General features: G+C 51.3%; 1 protein-coding gene across 18 annotated transcripts in view; it reads left to right on the top strand.

The window, feature by feature from the left end:
• Nucleotides 1-991: 991 nt before the first annotated feature.
• Nucleotides 992-17,271, top strand: part of CAMK2G (calcium/calmodulin dependent protein kinase II gamma) — a 112,150-nt gene continuing 95,870 nt past the window's right edge. For 3 of the 18 annotated variants that reach the window (XM_054070895.1, XM_054070891.1, XM_054070897.1), the window contains exons 1-2: nt 995-1,195; nt 3,170-3,264. In XM_054070895.1, the coding sequence (XP_053926870.1) occupies nt 1,131-1,195; nt 3,170-3,264 (160 nt within the window). In that variant the 5' untranslated portion in view covers nt 995-1,130. Of the gene's footprint in view, nt 1,196-3,169; nt 3,265-17,271 lie in introns of all 18 variants that reach the window. The other 15 variants (XM_054070900.1, XM_054070898.1, XM_054070904.1 and 12 more) reach the window with 8 other exon arrangements.

Here is a 17,271-nt window from a genome sequence, read left to right as displayed (position 1 = left end):
GCTCCCAGCCACACTGGAGAGGCCGGAGCTGTCCTCTCCTCTCTGGCTGGATCATGACTGTCCTATATAAATCTGCATTTTAAGCAGATTTGGCACTCATTCAGGCACAGACGGCCTCACTTCAGTAAGAGGTGAAAATAAACTTGCTTCTGGAGGCCCAGCAGGCAGCACACTCGGATGCTGTGCTGTTTGCTCTCCTGGTTGGAGACTCGAGAGTTCTGTCTGTCGAGTCTCATCACCATGACCCGTGTGTGAACTCAGGGTCCCCTTCCCCATCATGGCAAGGACACCCATGCCACGGCCCTGCTCCTGCACCCGAGGGGCCACAGCCACTTGCACCCCACGGTAGACAGGGACAGGAACGAGGGCCCCAGCTCCGAGCGGGAGCAGAGGGGTTGGCGGCTGCGCTCCCGTCTGGCGGGGGCAACGTGGGGCTGTGGGGGCCTCGGACTGCAGCGGGGAGAGCGGCACCGCCAGGAGCTGCCTCTTCGTCCTCCTCATCCTCGGCCAGGGCATGCAGGGGCTGGGAGCTGCCTCCTCCTCAGCCGGGGCACGCACAGGACAGCAGAGAGCGCCGGGAGGCTGCTGCCCACGGCCGGGAACTGCCTCCTCCTCCTCTTCCTCGTCTTCTTCTTCTTCTTCCTCCTCCTCCTCCTCTTCTTCTATCTTCTTCTTCTTCTTCTTCTATCTTCTTCTTCTTCTTCCTCCTCCTCCTTCCCTGCTGCCGCACGCAGGAAGTTTATCCGGCCGCTCCCCGCTCCGGGCGCTGCGGCCGCAGCCCCGGCCCCTTAACAGTGCCGCAGCCCCATTCCCGGGCTGCCCCTGCTCCACTGCCCCCCCCAGCCCCGAAACCCTTCGTCCCCGGTCTCCTCCCGCCCTCGCAGCTCCCCAACCCTGCAGCCCCCTGCCTCCGCCGGCGCCCCTGGTGCGCAGGGCGGCGCTGTCCCAGCCCCCCGCCCCTCCCTCGGTGCCCGGGCGGGCGCGGGGCGGGGGCGGGGGAGTCTCCGAGCCAGTTCTCGCGGTGCCGGGCGGGCTCGGCCCCTTCCCCGCCCCGGCGGAGCGGTGACTGTGCACGGCGAGCGCCGAGCCGGGCGCGGGGGCAGCCCTCCCGCTCGTGCCCCAGCCACGACATGGCCACCACCGCCACCTGCACGCGCTTCACCGACGAGTACCAGCTCTACGAGGAGCTCGGCAAGTACGGACCCGCGCCGCGCACCCGCCGGACCCGCGCCCTGCAGCCCCAGCCTTGCAGCTTGCAGCCCCGCAGCCTGCAGCCCCGTGCTCTGCTGCCTCGAGCCCCGCAGCTCCAGCCTTGCAGCTTCGCAGCCTGCAGCCCTGTTCCCCGTTGTCTGGAGCCCCGCAGCCCCGTTCCTCGCTGCCTGCCGCCCGGAGTCGCGTTGCTGCTCCCGGGAGCCGCAGCAGGATTAGCCACCACGCTGTAATCCTGCTTTCCCAGCCCCGCGTCCACTCCGGCTGCTGCAGGGAAGCGTGTCCCTGTGCTCCCGGTTGTCCCCGCAGCCTCCTGTTGCACCCCGGGACTTCTCGTCCCCCTGTGCCCTCCCTAGGACCCTTCTTCACGCTGCCCTTCGATCCAGCCGTCCCTGCGCTGGGACACGGCTCTGTTTCTGCAATGCTCCTTCCCCACTTCCTTGTCTCTGGGAAAGGACCGGGTGCTGCTGCACCGCGAGTCTCCCTCCCTCCCTCTCTCCGCACTTGTCTCCGCATTGGCAGTCCTGCTGCTGCACCCAGGACGGGGCTTTGCAGGGGCATGGGAAGGCAGCGCAGCGACGGCCAGGCTGGGATTATGGGGACACTGCTTTCCTGGGGGCTGCCGCTCTGCCCTCCCTCCCTCCTGCACCAACCACCAGGCTCTGCTGCATCCTCTGTCCCCAGCCCCGTGCCCCCGTCCTGAGGACTCCTGCTGTCCCCTTCCTCCTGCACCAGCTGTTGGGCTCTGCTGCATCCCCTCTCCCCAGCCCCCTGTCCCCATCCTAGGGATTTTCCTGCGCGCTGCTGCTGTCCCCTCCCTCCCTGCACCATCCGCCGGGCTCCACTGCATCCCTTCTCCCCAGCCCCGTGTCCCCGTCCCTTCCCACACCGCTGCAGCTCTGTGTCGCCAAGCCCGGGCCCCAGCGCCGGCGCTCACCTTGCTGCTCATTGGTTTGTACATGGAGGTTGAGGAAGGGGAGAAAAAGGCAGGACTCTGCAGTATCCGGAGGATTCGAGCTATTTTAGGCTCTCCGTCGGGCTGTCTTGCTGGGCCCTTGTGCAGCTTCCCTTTCTTATAGTTCAAATATGTATGTTTGTCCACAGACGTGGGTTTGTGTTCCTGGGCTGAAGGTCTCAGAATTTTTCTGCCAGTTTTCTCCTATTCGTCCTTTTCCCCCTTTCAGATCTTTCCTGTAAAGGCAGTTGTTATGCTTTTCCCGCCCTGTTTTGTTGATTTATTATTTTTATTTTTTTTTTTAAGAAAGGGAGTGCTTTACTCATCTGTGTAATCTTGCAGATTTTGACTCCCTCTCTTTCTGTTTTATCTCTTTTTTCCTCACAGAAATCCTTCTTCCCTCTCTCTCAGATCTCTCCTCCAAGTGGCTCTTTGGAACAGTTGTAATAATATCAGTAGTTCCAGCCTGTGCCCAAAGCCTCCTAGCTTCCTCCTCACTTCATTAGTGGACACATGCTTACTGCCGTTTTGCAGGCAGGTAGGGAGATGTAGGAGAGACTTCTGTGAAGTGGTGCAGCGATTTCGTGACCGAGCTGGCACTTGAATGTAGGAGCAATGAGTCCTGATTATCTGATGTAACTGTCTTTGGGAGATGGGCTTAGCAGCTAGTGTTTCTAGTGTCGCTCTGGGTTGCTTGTCTCCCTTTCATCAATCCCTTCATGTCCTATTTCTGCTCATATATGGTCTCTCTCTCCCTGCACGGTGTGCTGGTCTCACTGTGCTATCTGTGAGGAGCTCGAGGGGTCTTCAGGGGGCCAGAGAACCGTACAGACTAGGTTTTGTTTGTCAGTCTAACAGCACACTCTTGTCATCAAGTTCTTATGTGTTGTTTTCCTCCTCTGTCTGTCTTCTGCCCCATCCCTAATCTGGTCTGTGCTGGGGATAGAAACTGCTACTATTGTGTTCTCAGTTTCATAGCTCCTACCCTCTTTGTTTTCCTTCTAGGGGAGCCTTCTCTGTGGTCCGTAGATGTGTGAAGAAAAGTTCATCACAGGAGTATGCTGCAAAAATCATCAACACCAAAAAGCTGTCAGCCAGAGGTTAGTGTCATCTTCCTTTTGTTAACAAAAAACACTTCACTGGAGTTAAAGCTGTAATAAGTGTAAGGGGTCTGAAGTTGCTTGTCTCTGTTGTTATTTCAGTGTTACAAAATAATTGAGTTGTGTGGCAATGAGGAGGTTGAAAGGAGGTAGCGTAGGGTGGCGGAAGAATTTCTGTGTCTGGAAATGGATACTCAGTGCAGTGGCCTTGCCTTTTTTCTTTTTGAGGTCTTTCTTCTGCAAGCTGAGCTGGAGGTGTGTTTACAGAAGATTTATCTACGCATGTCTGTACTGATCACTCATAATAAAGAGAAGTGTTGCAGACCGATTTTACTGAATGTCTTTTCCACCTAGGAGATCTGTCTTACCAGAGCAGAAGTGATTATTTTTGTTGAAGGATAGATACTGTATGCCTTCCTTCTTTCATGCTAGAGTTAGACGTGGTGTGTTTGGAAATGAGCAGCTTTGCCTTCAAAGGCAGAGGTAGGTTGGATGAAGAAATGTAGTGAATTTGACTTCTCAACAAATTAGAACAAGTATTTTTTTTCTCTCTTAGTCCTGGAGACTTCCAAAACTTGAAATCAGGCTTACAAAAAGGGAACAAATCTTTGCTCTTCCCCCTGACTGTTTGCGTCCTGTTTTCCAGGGCTGCATGCATGTACAAAGGGCAGTGCACCTTACAGAATGCAGGGAACGTGCATCTTCTAGCATGCAGGGAATCCCTTCCAAGGATTAAAGTTGCATTGCGCGTTGAGTAGGTGGAGGGGAGAAAAAGAGAAACTGAGCTGCAGTAAAAGCTGCTGAAAGCAGAGACTGCTACAAGTTGAGATGCCAGAGGTGACTATTTCCAGAAAAGGTGAACGAGGCAAGATCTAAGTCCTTAGAGGCTGTTCAGATTTGACGGAGTTAATGTATTAGGCCCTTGACTGTCTTGCTAGTTGAGTATATGGCTTAGTACGGGAGGAAGGAAAAAAAGCAGGAGGAGGAGGCATATGATCTTGATAAATGATTTAGAAGTGACGAACATTTTACGTAATCTCTGTAAAAGAGAAAAAGAGAATATATATTCTCTATTTTCTTGCAATATTAAATGCAATGATAGCAGCAGAAGATAGCCTGAAGAATGGGGAAAAATTTCTATGTACTGTGGTTTGCATGGAGCAGCAGTGTTCGGAGTAGGTGCCATGCTGTGAAGGCTGATTCCCTCCCCCCGCCTTGCCCTGCAGCAGTAAGCGTGTGTGATAATGTGTTGTTTCAGTGTCTGGCCTGAGTGAGGTTGTTCTGAGGATCAGTTGGTGTAGTCCAAGGTTCTTTAGGAGGTGGCTGCAGCCCTGTGAGAACTAGTGTCTCCTCCATGGCCAGGTGACAGTGCCCACTGATGTAGGTGGGCTATCCCATGTCTTCAGTTCCAAATTGAGTTCAGCCCAATATGGGAGAGGTTAGAAGGGTGGCTTGGCTTTGCTGACAGCCATTAATGCAGTGTTCGCCCCCAGAGTTCCCCATCCATCCTGTAGTGAGAACTGAGCTCAGGAGAGACATCTTTTTGGGTATTGCTGGACACAAGCTTGTTTAGGGAAGGGAGGAGGCAGCTTGATAAACCGATCGCAGATGAGAAGCCGTTTTCTTATGAGGGAGGCAGTATTGAAGTTAACTCTGTAGATAAGAAAAATGGGGAAAACTGCAGGGTAAGCAGAGTTGAAACCAAATTCAGAAATGTATTAGCAGAAATCCAAAGGGAGCCGAAGAACCAATTGAGTCAGTCTGTAAGTATTTGGGCACCTAATGAGTTACAGAGGGAGCAATATATAGATTCTAATTGTTTTTCATATTAAGGTGATGACAGTCTTACGACCTAGCAAGTAGAAAAAGTAAGTATGGGTGAATAGAGGCTGTGTTTCGATCTCCTGCTTACTTTCGAGATTTCTTATCTTCCTGTAAGTAAAATACGTTGAGGATGCTGGCCTGGTCCTCAGCTACTGCCTTGAGGCAGTGGGCAGTGGTTGACCGACAAAGGTATCAGTTAGGTGAAGGGCGAGTGTAGGGAGAGCCAGGGAAGGAGATGTATGGTTCTGCTGGTGTAGAAGAATATCAGAAACAAAGGCCCGATCAGGTTTCGTTCAAGTCTTATTTGAGGACTGAAGAGTCTGCAGTTGCAGTGAAAACTGGATGGTGACTTCAGCTGAATACATAGCTTCCTCAGTTATTCCATCTGTGTTTGCTGATAGCTCCAGTGGTTGGTACGAAAAGGGACCGAAGGTTTCGATAGGAACTTAGAGAATTCACCTTGGAACAGGCCTTCAAAGCACCAAAGGGAAAACATGTGTTGTTTAGGCATTGCGGCTGTAAATCGGTGATTAGGGAGATTTGATTCAGCAACCTGAAAATTAAAGTCTTGGGGAAAAGCATTTTAGAAAGCTGTCTCCCCAAGGAGGAGAATTACTGTGTTAATTCTGCAGTATTCTGGATGTGTGCTGCCTGATGCTTCCTTTCCTGGAGCTGGCCCTTCTCCCCAGGGAGCCTGTGTCTCTGCCCAGCAGTACAGACGGATGGATGGACTCTCCTGCACACCCAGCTGTGTGCCTGCACAGATTAACCCACTCTCAGGACCTGCCTTCAACCTTGGATTTCTTCTAGGCTTGGTCACAGCGCCAGAATATTCCCTCATATGGGGACGCTGCCCCTCTCCAACTTCAACATATCTACATTTAAAATTTTGTGCCTTCTGCAGCAGTTTGAACCCAGACAGATGCCCTTCTCGCACTGCCACTGCTGAGAAGTGTGTATGGCCCATTGCTGCTTCCCAGAAGTTTTGCCTGCTGTAGCACTTCCCCCACTTATGTTCAGGGAGGTGGTAACAAAGCCTTGTTCTCCTGCCACAGCACTTGTTACTTCTGTTTTTCAAGACTCTCCATGAAGAACCACTAGATAGCTGACTAGGAAGTGCTGAATGGCTTGTGTTCGTAGCTGAAAAGGAGGAATGAGTGAATTATGTGCATTTAAAGGGTGCTGTATTACTTGGTGTGTTTACCAAACTGTTTTATTGAAGCAGTAGAGAGTTGAAGAGGCATGGTGCTGTTACAGGGCTTCTGTGAAAACAAGGAGAATGAATATGGTACTGGAGTTTGTGAAGGACTGCCCTGTCAACCTCAGTCTGGTAACGTCTCCCAAACATGGAGAGTCTGTTTTTCTGTTGTCTGTGATTTTTGGATGCCCGTTCTATCTTATTTTAAATAAATCCCGTCAATTAGAGCTGGTCTAGATTAAAATTCATATTTTGGCTTTAGCAAGTATTTGCTATCATTCGTACTGTGTTGATGCTTAAGGCTGCCCACTGAAGAATACGCCGAGGATTTTGATGTTAGATAGGGGCCAGATGCTTGTGGAAGTGGAGGAGAGGCAGCCTTCACCTGAGTCAGTGTTCCGCTGACACGTAAGAGCGGTGGTTATTACACATGAGGGAAATACAGTGCTTCAGTCATCTGAAATTCCTGTGGGATTGAGTGCACGGGCTTTTAGCAGAGGGACCTAGTAACTGTAATTTTTTGGAAGCTGCCTCGTGGGCATCACCAGAGTACTTTTTGAACATGAAAATTCGTAGAAAGTAGAGCTTCAGTTCCTGGGCAGCAGGGATGTTCAAATAGAGTGAAATTGCTTGCAGTGATCAAAAGGATCAAGAGAGAAGCAGGAGCAAGCAGCTTTTGTAGTGGTAGGGAAATCCAGGATTTAGCTCTCCAGCCTGTGCTTTAAGAGATAGACCTGCATCGGAAAGAGGTGGGCAGAGCTCTGTCCTGTGATGAGTTTTAGGGTGTTGTTTATACCAAGTAGGATCTAGTGATCCCACTGCTGTGTGTAGGATTTTGGGTCCTTGTTTATCAGGTGAGGGATAGAAATCTCTCTACATTACACCTATTGCTGATTTTTGTTTGCTGCTGAAGATCTGTATCTTCCTGCTCTTGCAAGTAACTTCCCTGATGAAACAAATACTGTGGAAGTTAGACTGCATTGCTGCTCTCTCCTCACTGTGGCTCTGTGCTTGCCTATGGAATAGAGAGGTGAATTCTCTCCCTGCTGTCTGTCTTACCAAATGTTTCAATGTGATCAAAATTTGCTGTGTGCCCCGTGTTGTTTTTCCTGAGATTATGTGGATTGTGAGAGCAGCAGGGAATTACTTCTGTGTATCAAACCTCGACAGGAGAAAAGCTTTCTCTCTACACTTCCAATCCAGCTGTTTTTCATACACTTGTCCTGGCTTTCAGTTCTCTGGTGGTTGCCGATTTGGGCTTTACAGTGTGGTTTGTTGGAGGTGTCCGTAGTAGTTTCCCTGGACACACAAACGCTGAGCTTGAATGCTGCAGAGGAAGCTGGGCAGCGTCAGTTCCTAGCCTCTGTCTTGGTCTGCTCTGTCCATGTTCTGAGCCGGTGTTTGCGTTGGGCTCTCTCGGACTGCTCACAGTGCCAGGTTTCATCCCCTGTGGGGTACAAGTGCACACCTGCCGGCAGAAGCAGGCAGCGGTGGTGCACTGCAGCCTGGCAGATCAGCTCCCTGTGAGCAGGGAAAGACCAGCACGCTGGTCACAGATGGCTGGAGCGCAAATCCGAACCCAGATGGAAATCTCCTGGAATAGGCGTCCTCTGCGTGTGCCTGTGTTTGTAAGCTGGGGACAAATGTCTTTTCTTGCAGAGGACGGCAAATCAAACCGTGTCTGCTCAGCTGTACTCGCTGAGCAGCCAAATCAGGTCTAGTCTCTTGGTGTGGGAGAGAAGCTGCCCTTCCTGCAGGGTGCGCCTCGGGCTGGGTGGGGAGAGCTTCTTTGTGCCCCAGCTCCCCCTCTGCTCAGCACTGCGAGGAGTCAGAGGGATGCTGTGATTAGGGAGTGTGATCAGCTGCAGTGGTGGCTGGGACGTTTGGAGGTCCATATACACATGAATGGATGCTGGGAGCAGAGAACGTGTGTGGTGGGGCTGCCTGTAGGGATGAACGCCAGGGGCTGCAGGGGAGGAGTGCCGGGTGAGGCGGATGCATGGATGGCGAGTGGCTCAACTCTCCGCTTTGCATGTATGCGGTAAGGGGTGGTAGGGGCTGCTTGGCTGATGTCAGAGCGTGCCTCCCACCTCCACCTGTGGCTCCACTGAGGGCAAGGGGGGCTCACACGGTGGGTGTCACTGGGGGAGATTCCACTGTGGCAGAGGAGGGGTGAGCATAAAAGAGACCCTGACCTTGGAGGAGAGGTTTGGGCTGGGAGCCTGAGGGGCCTCTGGGATCAACCTGGCATTTTGCCTGCTCCTACACACAGATATGAGTGGGAGAGCACCCTGGCATGAGAGCCAGCAGAGATTGGTGTGGTGGCGAGTGGTGGAAGCCATGCCTCTGCTGTGTCTCGCTGTGGCCAGGAGCTGCCTTCCTCCCGCTGTGGGTGTCTGTGCTGGCTGGGGTTACCCCAGGTTGCCTCTCAGCTTACACTGTATATTTTATAAAGGAGCTGGAACAGAGCAGACAGGATTTCAGCTCGTGTCTGTCTCCTCAGTGGTCACATTGAGTATTAAATTTCCGGCATTAACAATGGGGGGGGGGGCAGCGGGCACACAGATTGGGCAGGAGTTCCTGCTGCCTCCGCGTGAGGTTGGAGAAGGGGCTTGGCGAGAGAATCGGGTTTCTTTTTTTCCCAATATAAACTGGATTTGTGTGCGGCAGGGATGTCATTAAACTAACTCCTGCACGTGTCCCAAAGCCCTGGGCTCTGGAGCATTTACTCTGATCAGTGAGCCATGACTGAAATCATTTCCAGGTGTCCCTCTAGTGAAGCGCGGGATGCTGAGTGCAGCACAGATATTTGGGGTGGGGAGAGCTACTTGGATTTCTTGTAAGAAGGATCCAGTGCAAAAGTTATGGTTTTTTTTCCTCTTGGTTTTGGGGTGGAAATTTCACTGCTTCAAAATTTAATCCTTCTCTGGACAATGCCCAAACAGTCCCTGCCCTGGGAGGACTCATGTGTGGGTTACAAAGACATTTCTGAAGAGTGCTTCACCCAAAACGATGGGTGAACACCACTGTTAAGAGCGGGCTGTGACAGTCTCTTTGTTCCCTTCCATGCCCTCTAAGTATTTTACTTTTCTCAGGCCCTGCAGATCGGGTGAAGACAATTTTTAAAAGTAAAGCGAGCTAATATAAAGGTCTCTTTCCACCTGAGCACCATCTCTCTGCATCACAACCCCATCACCCCCTTTTCATTAATTCTGGCCGGTTGTCTGCTTTGGTGTTTCAGGGGGTTCTTTTTCTCTCTATTCTTGAAACCTCCTGATTTTCACCGAGATAACAAACTTCAACAAAACCTGTTAATTTGCTGGTGTGTGACTGTAGAGTGAGCTACTGCTGCTGGGTTGGCCAAGGGCAAGAGGGCAATTCTAGCTGGCACCAGGATTGCCAGCACAGGAGAGAAGCCTTCCGTGTTGTTAAAAGCAATGGGGAGCAGTGTCAGTGCTCAGAGCAGTCATTTTGGGGAAAGCAGAGGTTTCTGATGGGCAAATGCGTACTTAAAATGTTGAGATGCTCCCTAGATGTTTTTTAGTGTGTGGAGGAAATGTCAAGCTGTAACTTAACCAGCTGTGGTTCCTGGTGTTTTTGATTCCTCATAGCTTTTCCCACCTGTTACTCTCCCACTCTCTTTCTTTCTGTTTTAATTTTGAATTTATTTTTAATGTTCGTTTGTCTCTTGTGGATCGGTTACTGTAACCAGTAATTATATTTCTCTCTAATGCTTTGATGGAAAAATATCCTTTCAGTAATGCTGCTCTACCCTGCCCTGTTCCTCCCTGTGAACACTGCAGCATTCCCGTTGCACCTTTTAGATGAGCAAGGGAAGATGGTGTTGGTGCAAGCGGCTGATTACTGATGTCTCAGAGTAGTTCAGAGGTGTAAGGAGAGCTGGTTAATGCCGTATCTTGCCTTCTTATGATGGGGTCAGGAGAGGAGGAGATAGCTCTGGCTGTACTCCTAGTGTCGGGATCTGTCTCGCTCTGCTCCTGGCAGAGTCGGAAGGAGAATTCCCCATCTCTGAGATGAGAGTTGAGTAGATGTGCTGACCTTTGAGGGAATGCGCGTGTGCATGTGCGTGTAGATGTGATACTGTACTCTCAGCACTTTGGCGTTATGTTCCTGAGCATGAGTTACAGAGCTCTCTGAAGCGGTGACCCGCTGTCCTGCTGCTTCCATCCAAGGTTCTCACCTCGCGTTAGCCATGGTTGAGCACTCGCGGCTCTAGGCTCTTGTCATTCCTGTGGCTAGAGCCTGCTTAGTGGTGGCACTGGGACATGTCAGGGTTGGTGCTGTGCTTCTGAGGAGGCTGTGAGTTGACCTCTTCCCCTTGCTGGAAGGCAGAGAGGGTTTGGTCGTTAAACGCCAAGACCCTGTTTCTGTAGGGCTGCAAAGGTGTCTGCTCTCTTTGTAGGGCTGTTGGTGTGATTCTGCTGGAGTCCCGTCTGGGAAATGTCTCAGAGAAAAGAGCAGGCATAATGGGAATGAGGACATGGTTAACTGAAAAGGAAAACAAACCCTATGCAAACCCATCTTTAGGGAAGGAAGATGCTCCTAAAGATGAGCAGGAGTGGGAGTGGGCACAGCTCTTTGTAGGCCTCCCAGGACTGAATGGCGGAGGGGGCTGGGAGCTGTGGCAGAGCTGCTGGGTTATCTCAGGGGCTGTGGCTGTGATGACAGTGGCAAACGGGGCCTGAAAACCTTACCAGATGTGTGTGAGCCAAAGGATTAAACTTCCTCATAGGGTGGAAGGGAGGGGAGGAGGAGGAGGGCAGGTGATAGTGTAGTAATAAAGGACAGCATCCTAATGAGAAATACCAGGCTCGTGCTCCTATAAGCACTGGGGTGGAGAGGGGAATGCGGGCTGGCATTCTTCCTCCAGTCTGAACTCCAGGCAGCACTGCTCTGGCAGATTCCCTCTTTGAAGAGAGGGTGAATGCCCCCTGCTTTCACTGGGTACATCGGTGGGATTGGCATTGTTTGGGCAGACCAAACATAAGAAGTGGTAAACGATGGTGTCTCTTTTGTTGGCCTTTTTTCTGTTCCCTGTACCTACAAGTAACTCTAGTTCTCTGCTGTCTGCTTGGAGCTTTGCTGCACCACAGTTGGTGTGGATAACCAAGTGTCAGTGTTGCCTGCAGGTCTCAGAGTATTGAACATGAAGTTCACCAGCCTACATGAGTGTTATTGATAATGCAAGGCTGCTGTCATTGGAAATGTCTGATGCACAGCCATGCCAGCACTGTTTGGGCTGGTCGTGGTCTGGATCCTACATACTGCTGTTGTTCCCGCTGTTTTCCCTGCCCAGAGTGGGAGCCGTGTCTGTGCACATCAGAGCTGATGGTGTGGTGGGCATGCAGTGCATGAGAGAGGCAAAGCTCGAGCCTACGCCAGGACCTGAGGGAAGGCCTGTCACTGCCCCATGCTGAAGGCTCCTGTGCAGAGGCTGGCTGTTATAAGAACTGATCCTAAAAGAATTGGTGATTTGCAGGTGGCCGGGGAGTGAGGAGCTGGTGAGGAGTCTCTGCCCTCAGTGCCTCATAGCCCAACAGATGGTACCATGGGTTGTTTGCAGGACTACACGTTATCATGGTACCTCTCTGCAGGCTGCTTTCAGAAAGGCTTACCTGGTTGTGCCCAGCAAAACTCTGAGAAGCAGTGCACAATAAAATGTTTGGCTGCAGGATCAGCAAGATAGGATTGTGGTAATTAAACCAGTTCCTTTCTAGAAGGGTTTCTTCAGCTTGAAACATTTATTTATGAAGCGAGACAGTGCTATCTACAGAAACTAATGGCACAGGTCTTTTCCCACTAGCCCAAATTCCAGATGGCTTTTGAAGTCCTTGTGTATACAGACTGTGAGGGAGAACAAGGATGCTATGGCTCCAAAAGCAATTCCTGAAAGCTTGTGGAAAGGATTCTTTCCTTTCCTTCCCCTCACTCTCACTCCCCTTCCTGGCACCTGAGTTAGCTGGGGTAGGCTGCAGGCTGTCTAGTGGGGCAACTCTGGATCTGGATGTGTTTTATCTCCTGCTGCTGTTGTGCCATCTCCCTAAGTCCATTGTTGTGGCCTGCAGTGAGTGATAGCCGTGGGAAGAGAGAGGTGAGTGCTGGTGTTGAAGACAACTCTCTGTTGAAGGAGGAGTTGTTCCCAGTCCCAGGGAAGTAGTGAGAAAAGGAAAAGCGGTGTGACATAGCCAGAAGTCGGGGGGAAGGAGGCAGGAGAGCTAGAAATGCTTAAACTGAAGTGCACCATTTTTTTTCCTTCCTCTGCGTGGTTGTTTTTTGCAGGCAGGACTGAGCACAAGATAGTTTTGGAAAGTGAGTTTTACCCTGACTTCTCCCTCAAAGGAGATTATTTCCTAAACCTGTTGTTTTTTTCCAAATCCGCTGTATATTTCAGAGGGCTGTGCACTTGAGCAAGAGTCTCTCTGTGCGCACAGCAGAACATAGTCTGTGTGTCAGGTTCCCTGAAGCTCTGAAGGTGAGAGGTGTGTGCTGATCTTGCTGCTATGCTGGCTGCAAGAGACCTGATGTTATACACCTGACTGGAAATGTGACTTCAGAGGGGCCAGTCCAGCTCTTTCTCTGGGACCCACTCTCTAGGTTCACGTCTCCAATAGCATGCATGCCCTGGAATCTTCTGTAGGGAAACCAGTTTGTTAAACTTCTCCTTGTATCGGTCCCCAGCACCTGCCAAATACACTTAGCATTTCTACCCTGGTGCAGCATCTGCCATTCTGGAAAGGTCCATGTCTATCTTGGGTTTTTTTTCTTTTTCCTCCTACCCCCTTTTGTACAAATATGTAAACATATCATGGGTGATGGGCCATGAAAACCCATGGTAACAGGGGGGCAAAAATAGATGTGGAAGAAGGAATTATCTTCAGTACTGCCTGTAACCCATGAGTTCTTGCTAGAAGGTATGTTCCTGGAGGCCAGCAGAGAGCATAGCCTGGTGATGCCAGGCAGGAGGTCTTGCTGTTCTTTGCCCAAAGAGCTGGTATGCTGTAAAGTTTAATTTTGCCTGTCTCAGGTCCTCTCCACGTAAGCTTTGGGTATCAAACGTCCTCTGTTGAGATTGTGTCGAAGAGGTGAGAAGACCTAAAGTTGCGCAGCTTTAATTTATAACTGGTGCCAGTGCAAAGACAAAGCTCCGTCATGACGGATGTGCATCTTCAGTGCGAGTTAAAGTAGTGATTCATAGCTCTTGTGTTATTTCAAATATTAGCAATTTCTGGACTGCAGGAGTGAAAAGTGGCTTCCAGCTCTGCCCATTTTTGTTTGCCTTGTGTGTCATCTGGCCTAGAATCTGTCAGTGCTGCAGATTAGGATATTGTATTGCATCTACTGCTGGTTATGAGGTTGCCTGGATTAAAGTTTTCAGTATTGCCTGCTCAGTGTGGAGCAGCAATCCGCAGCCTTCTCTGTCTGAATTGTTTTTGCACTTAAGAGGCGTGATGTAGAGGAGTGAAGCGTCGATCAGCTTGTCCTTTGTGTGGAAGCACTTCTGCAGCAGCACACTGAGAGTCAGGCTCTCATAAATGTGCCTATTTGTCTTTTCCAGACAGCTAAGTTCAGTATCAGAGATGTGGAAAAAGAGAAACCAGGTAGTTTGCTTCTTCTGATAACCATTATCAAATACTGCTGACAAGTCCAGGTGACTCTGGCTGCTGCCAGCAGTTTGTGTTGCTGCAGAGTGGGTTATCCAGCTTTAAGGAAGCGCGTTATGCCTCCTTAACTCTTTGTGGCTCTGCAGTGTTTTCATTAGTCCTGAAAGTGAACTTAAAAACCTTTCCCTCCCACCATCTCACAAGTGGTCAAGAAGTTTCTTGGCTTTCCTATGCTCATCTCCCTGCTGAAATGGTGATTGCTGAAGTTCTTTCGTGTTTGAAAAACACAACTTAAACTCCTTCCCTGTCTTGGTAACAAAGCTCGGCTCTCACAGATGTGGTGAACTTTTCGGGGGGGCTGGCTTTGGAACAAGGGAAAACACAGCTCCACTGAGCCAGAGGAATTCATATTCTTCCCTCTGTACCTCTGAATTCCTGGATCCTGCACTGCAGTGACTTGGCGCTGCTGGCACTTGCCTCCCTGCCACACTCTTACCTCGTCTGCTAACCAGCTGTAGCCTGATATTTATTCAGCTGGTTCATCCAACTCCACTGGCACCTGATGGGATCAGCTGATGGGGAGAGGAGGGGAGCTCATGTCCAGAAATGAGCTCACTTGGTGGGATTTCTCTCTGTTAAGCCATGCACTTCAGGACCCCCTGTGCATAGTGGGATCCAGACAGAGCCTCTGGAGTTCCTGCATGGGCTGCAGTCGTGTGTGTGGCCGGTGTGGCTGCGTCACCTCTAGAGCAGCTTTATTCCCTCCTGTCTCGTTCGCTGTATGTCCACTTTAAGAGGGTTCATCTGCAATGCAGCTGCTAGCGGGGAAGCTCTGTAAATCAAGAGGGAGGGAGCGCCAGTGAGCCCGGTGTCTGCCGTTGCGGCTGGTTTCTCCCCGCAGCACAGGGAAACTTGTCCAGGAAGACTTTGTGCAGGAGGTGGAGGAGAAAGGAATGGCAGAGCTGATGCCAGGAGCACCTCCTTTCTGTGCCTGTGTCTGCTCAGGAGCTGGAAAATGTGTCCAAAATCAAAATGGGCAGCAGCCCTGGAGCTGGAAAATCCTGCATGCTTCCTCCTCCTCACTCCTCTGCCCCATAGTCAAGTCAGATGTTTGTTCGGGGCTGGTCGTATCAGGATGTCTTTATTGCATCTCCCTTCGCAGACAGGATGTCCTGTTACCATTCAGAGCCTGTGAGCTCCTGCACATGACTCAAATGCACAGAGGCCTCACAAGCTGCGAGTTCACCACTGTGCCCTCCTCTGTTGCACGGGCTGTTGGAGTGACCGTGTGATGGTGCATGGGCATGGTGCCAGGGACCTGTAGAGATGCTGTGATGCCAGGGAGGAGGGAAGCCCATGGGTGGAGTGCCAGGGCTGTGGAGGTGCTGTACTTGGCAGGCTGGGCACTGCCACTGAGTGTGGTATGAGGAGAAGGAGAAGAGGGGCCTCGGCTGCGGTAGCTGCACACGGGGCAGACGTGCTCTCTGAGGGGAGCTCTGCAAGGGCTGCAGCCCCTCAGGGGTGTGTCAAGGAGGCATGCGAGGAGCGTATGGCTTTGAGCACATGGCCAAGCAGCAGGCAGCTGGCTCTTCCACTCGTCCCCTGCCCCTCTGCTTCTCCAGTGTGCAGGTAGCTCAGGCAGTCTTTCAAAGGGCATCAGCCATTCCTGCGAGCACTTGTGCGTTTACTTGCTGGTTCCCCAGCCACAAGCTTCTGGGGATATGCTGGTGAAGTCCTCTATGGTTTCTGCAGTTAAGTAGCTGGGAGGCATGGTGCCTTCCCACAGGGATCTACAGGGATACCTGGAGCTCCATGGCCCAGAGTTGGAGAGGGCCCCACTGGACCATCCTTAAAGGTGGCTGCAGCTGGGGAGAGTGCTTGCTCCTCTTCATGCTGGTGCTTAGCAGGCTTCCTCCTGCCTCGCTGCATTCAAAAGTGTTCTGAGCAGACATGGTTCTGGGTTTCTACTTTGGTTTCTTTATTTCCGCTTGGAAAGCATCTCCTATTGACAATCATTGGTGATGCAGGAAAATGATGTGTGATCAAGATGCTAAAATCCTATAACTGTTTGGGCTGGAAAGAACCTTTAAAGCCCATGCATTCTAATCCCACTGCAGTGAGCAGGGACATCCTCGCCTCGACCAGGTTGCTCAGACCCCCATCCATCCTGGCCTTGAATGTTACCAAGGATGGGGCAGCCACCACCTCTCTGGGAAACCTGTGCCAGTGCTTCCCTACCCTTGTTGTAAAAATGTTCTTCCTTCTATGGGCCCACACCTCTGGATAGCATCCTGTCCCTCGGGGTTGTCAACTACACCACTCAGCTTGGTGTCATCTGCAAACATACTGAGGGTGCACTTGATCCTGCTGTCTCTGTCATTGATGAAGATACTAAACAGCACTGGTCCCAATAGGGATTTGTGAGAGACACCAGTCACCACTGATCTCTATCTGGACATTGAGCCGTTGACTGCTACCCTCTGGATGCAGCCATCCAACCAATTGTTCATCTGCTGAACAGTCCACACATCAAATCCATCTCTTTCCAATTTGGAGAGAAGGATGTTGTGTGGGACCGTGTCAAAGGCCTTGCAGCACTCCAGATAGGTCACATCCGTAGCTTTTCCCCTCTCCACTGATGCAGTCAGTCCATCATAGAACGGCACTGGGTTGGTCAGGCAGGACTTGCTCTTGGTGAAACCGTGCTGGCTGTCTCAAGTCACCTCCATGTGCCTCAGCGTGGCTTCTAGGAGAATCTGTTCCATGGTCTTCTCAGGCATAGAGGCAAGGCTGACAGGTCGGTAGTTCTCGGGGTCCTCCTTTCTACTCTGTTTAAAAATGGGTGCAATATTTCCCTTTTCCCAGTCACCAGGGACTTCTTCTGACTGCCATGACTTTTCAGATGTCATGGAGAGTGGCTTGGCAATGACATCAGCCAGTTCCCTCAGGACTCTGGGATGCATCTCATCAGGTTCCATAGGCTCACATGCATTCAGGCTCCTCAGGTGGTCAGCCACTGCTTGCTTTCCCTCCTCGGTTCACTCCCTGTCTCTCCTCTCTGTCCCGCTTGGAATAACCGAATTGTGCTGCCTGTGTGTAAGCAATGTTCCCTCCCCTTTTGCCAGGGGAATGGCTGACTTGTTGTAAGAAGTTATTTTTAGGGTTTGCTTCCTGGGATAGTCTACCCATGGCCAGTTATGGTGATACAAATGTCACTGGGATGCAGAAAGGACTCCCAGCTCATGGCTAGTGTGCCTGATCGTTCTGTTGTAATGGTGTGCATGTGGGACACGAGGCCCTTCCCGCTGCATCACCTGTGATTCGGGAGACAGCCACAATGGCTGTGGAGCTTTCCCTATGGAA

This window comes from Cuculus canorus, chromosome 7 (genome assembly GCF_017976375.1).
Source record: "Cuculus canorus isolate bCucCan1 chromosome 7, bCucCan1.pri, whole genome shotgun sequence".
NCBI lineage: Eukaryota > Metazoa > Chordata > Aves > Cuculiformes > Cuculidae > Cuculus > Cuculus canorus.
Note: the sequence above shows the minus strand (reverse complement) of the source record. Positions and strands in the feature narration are given on the sequence as shown.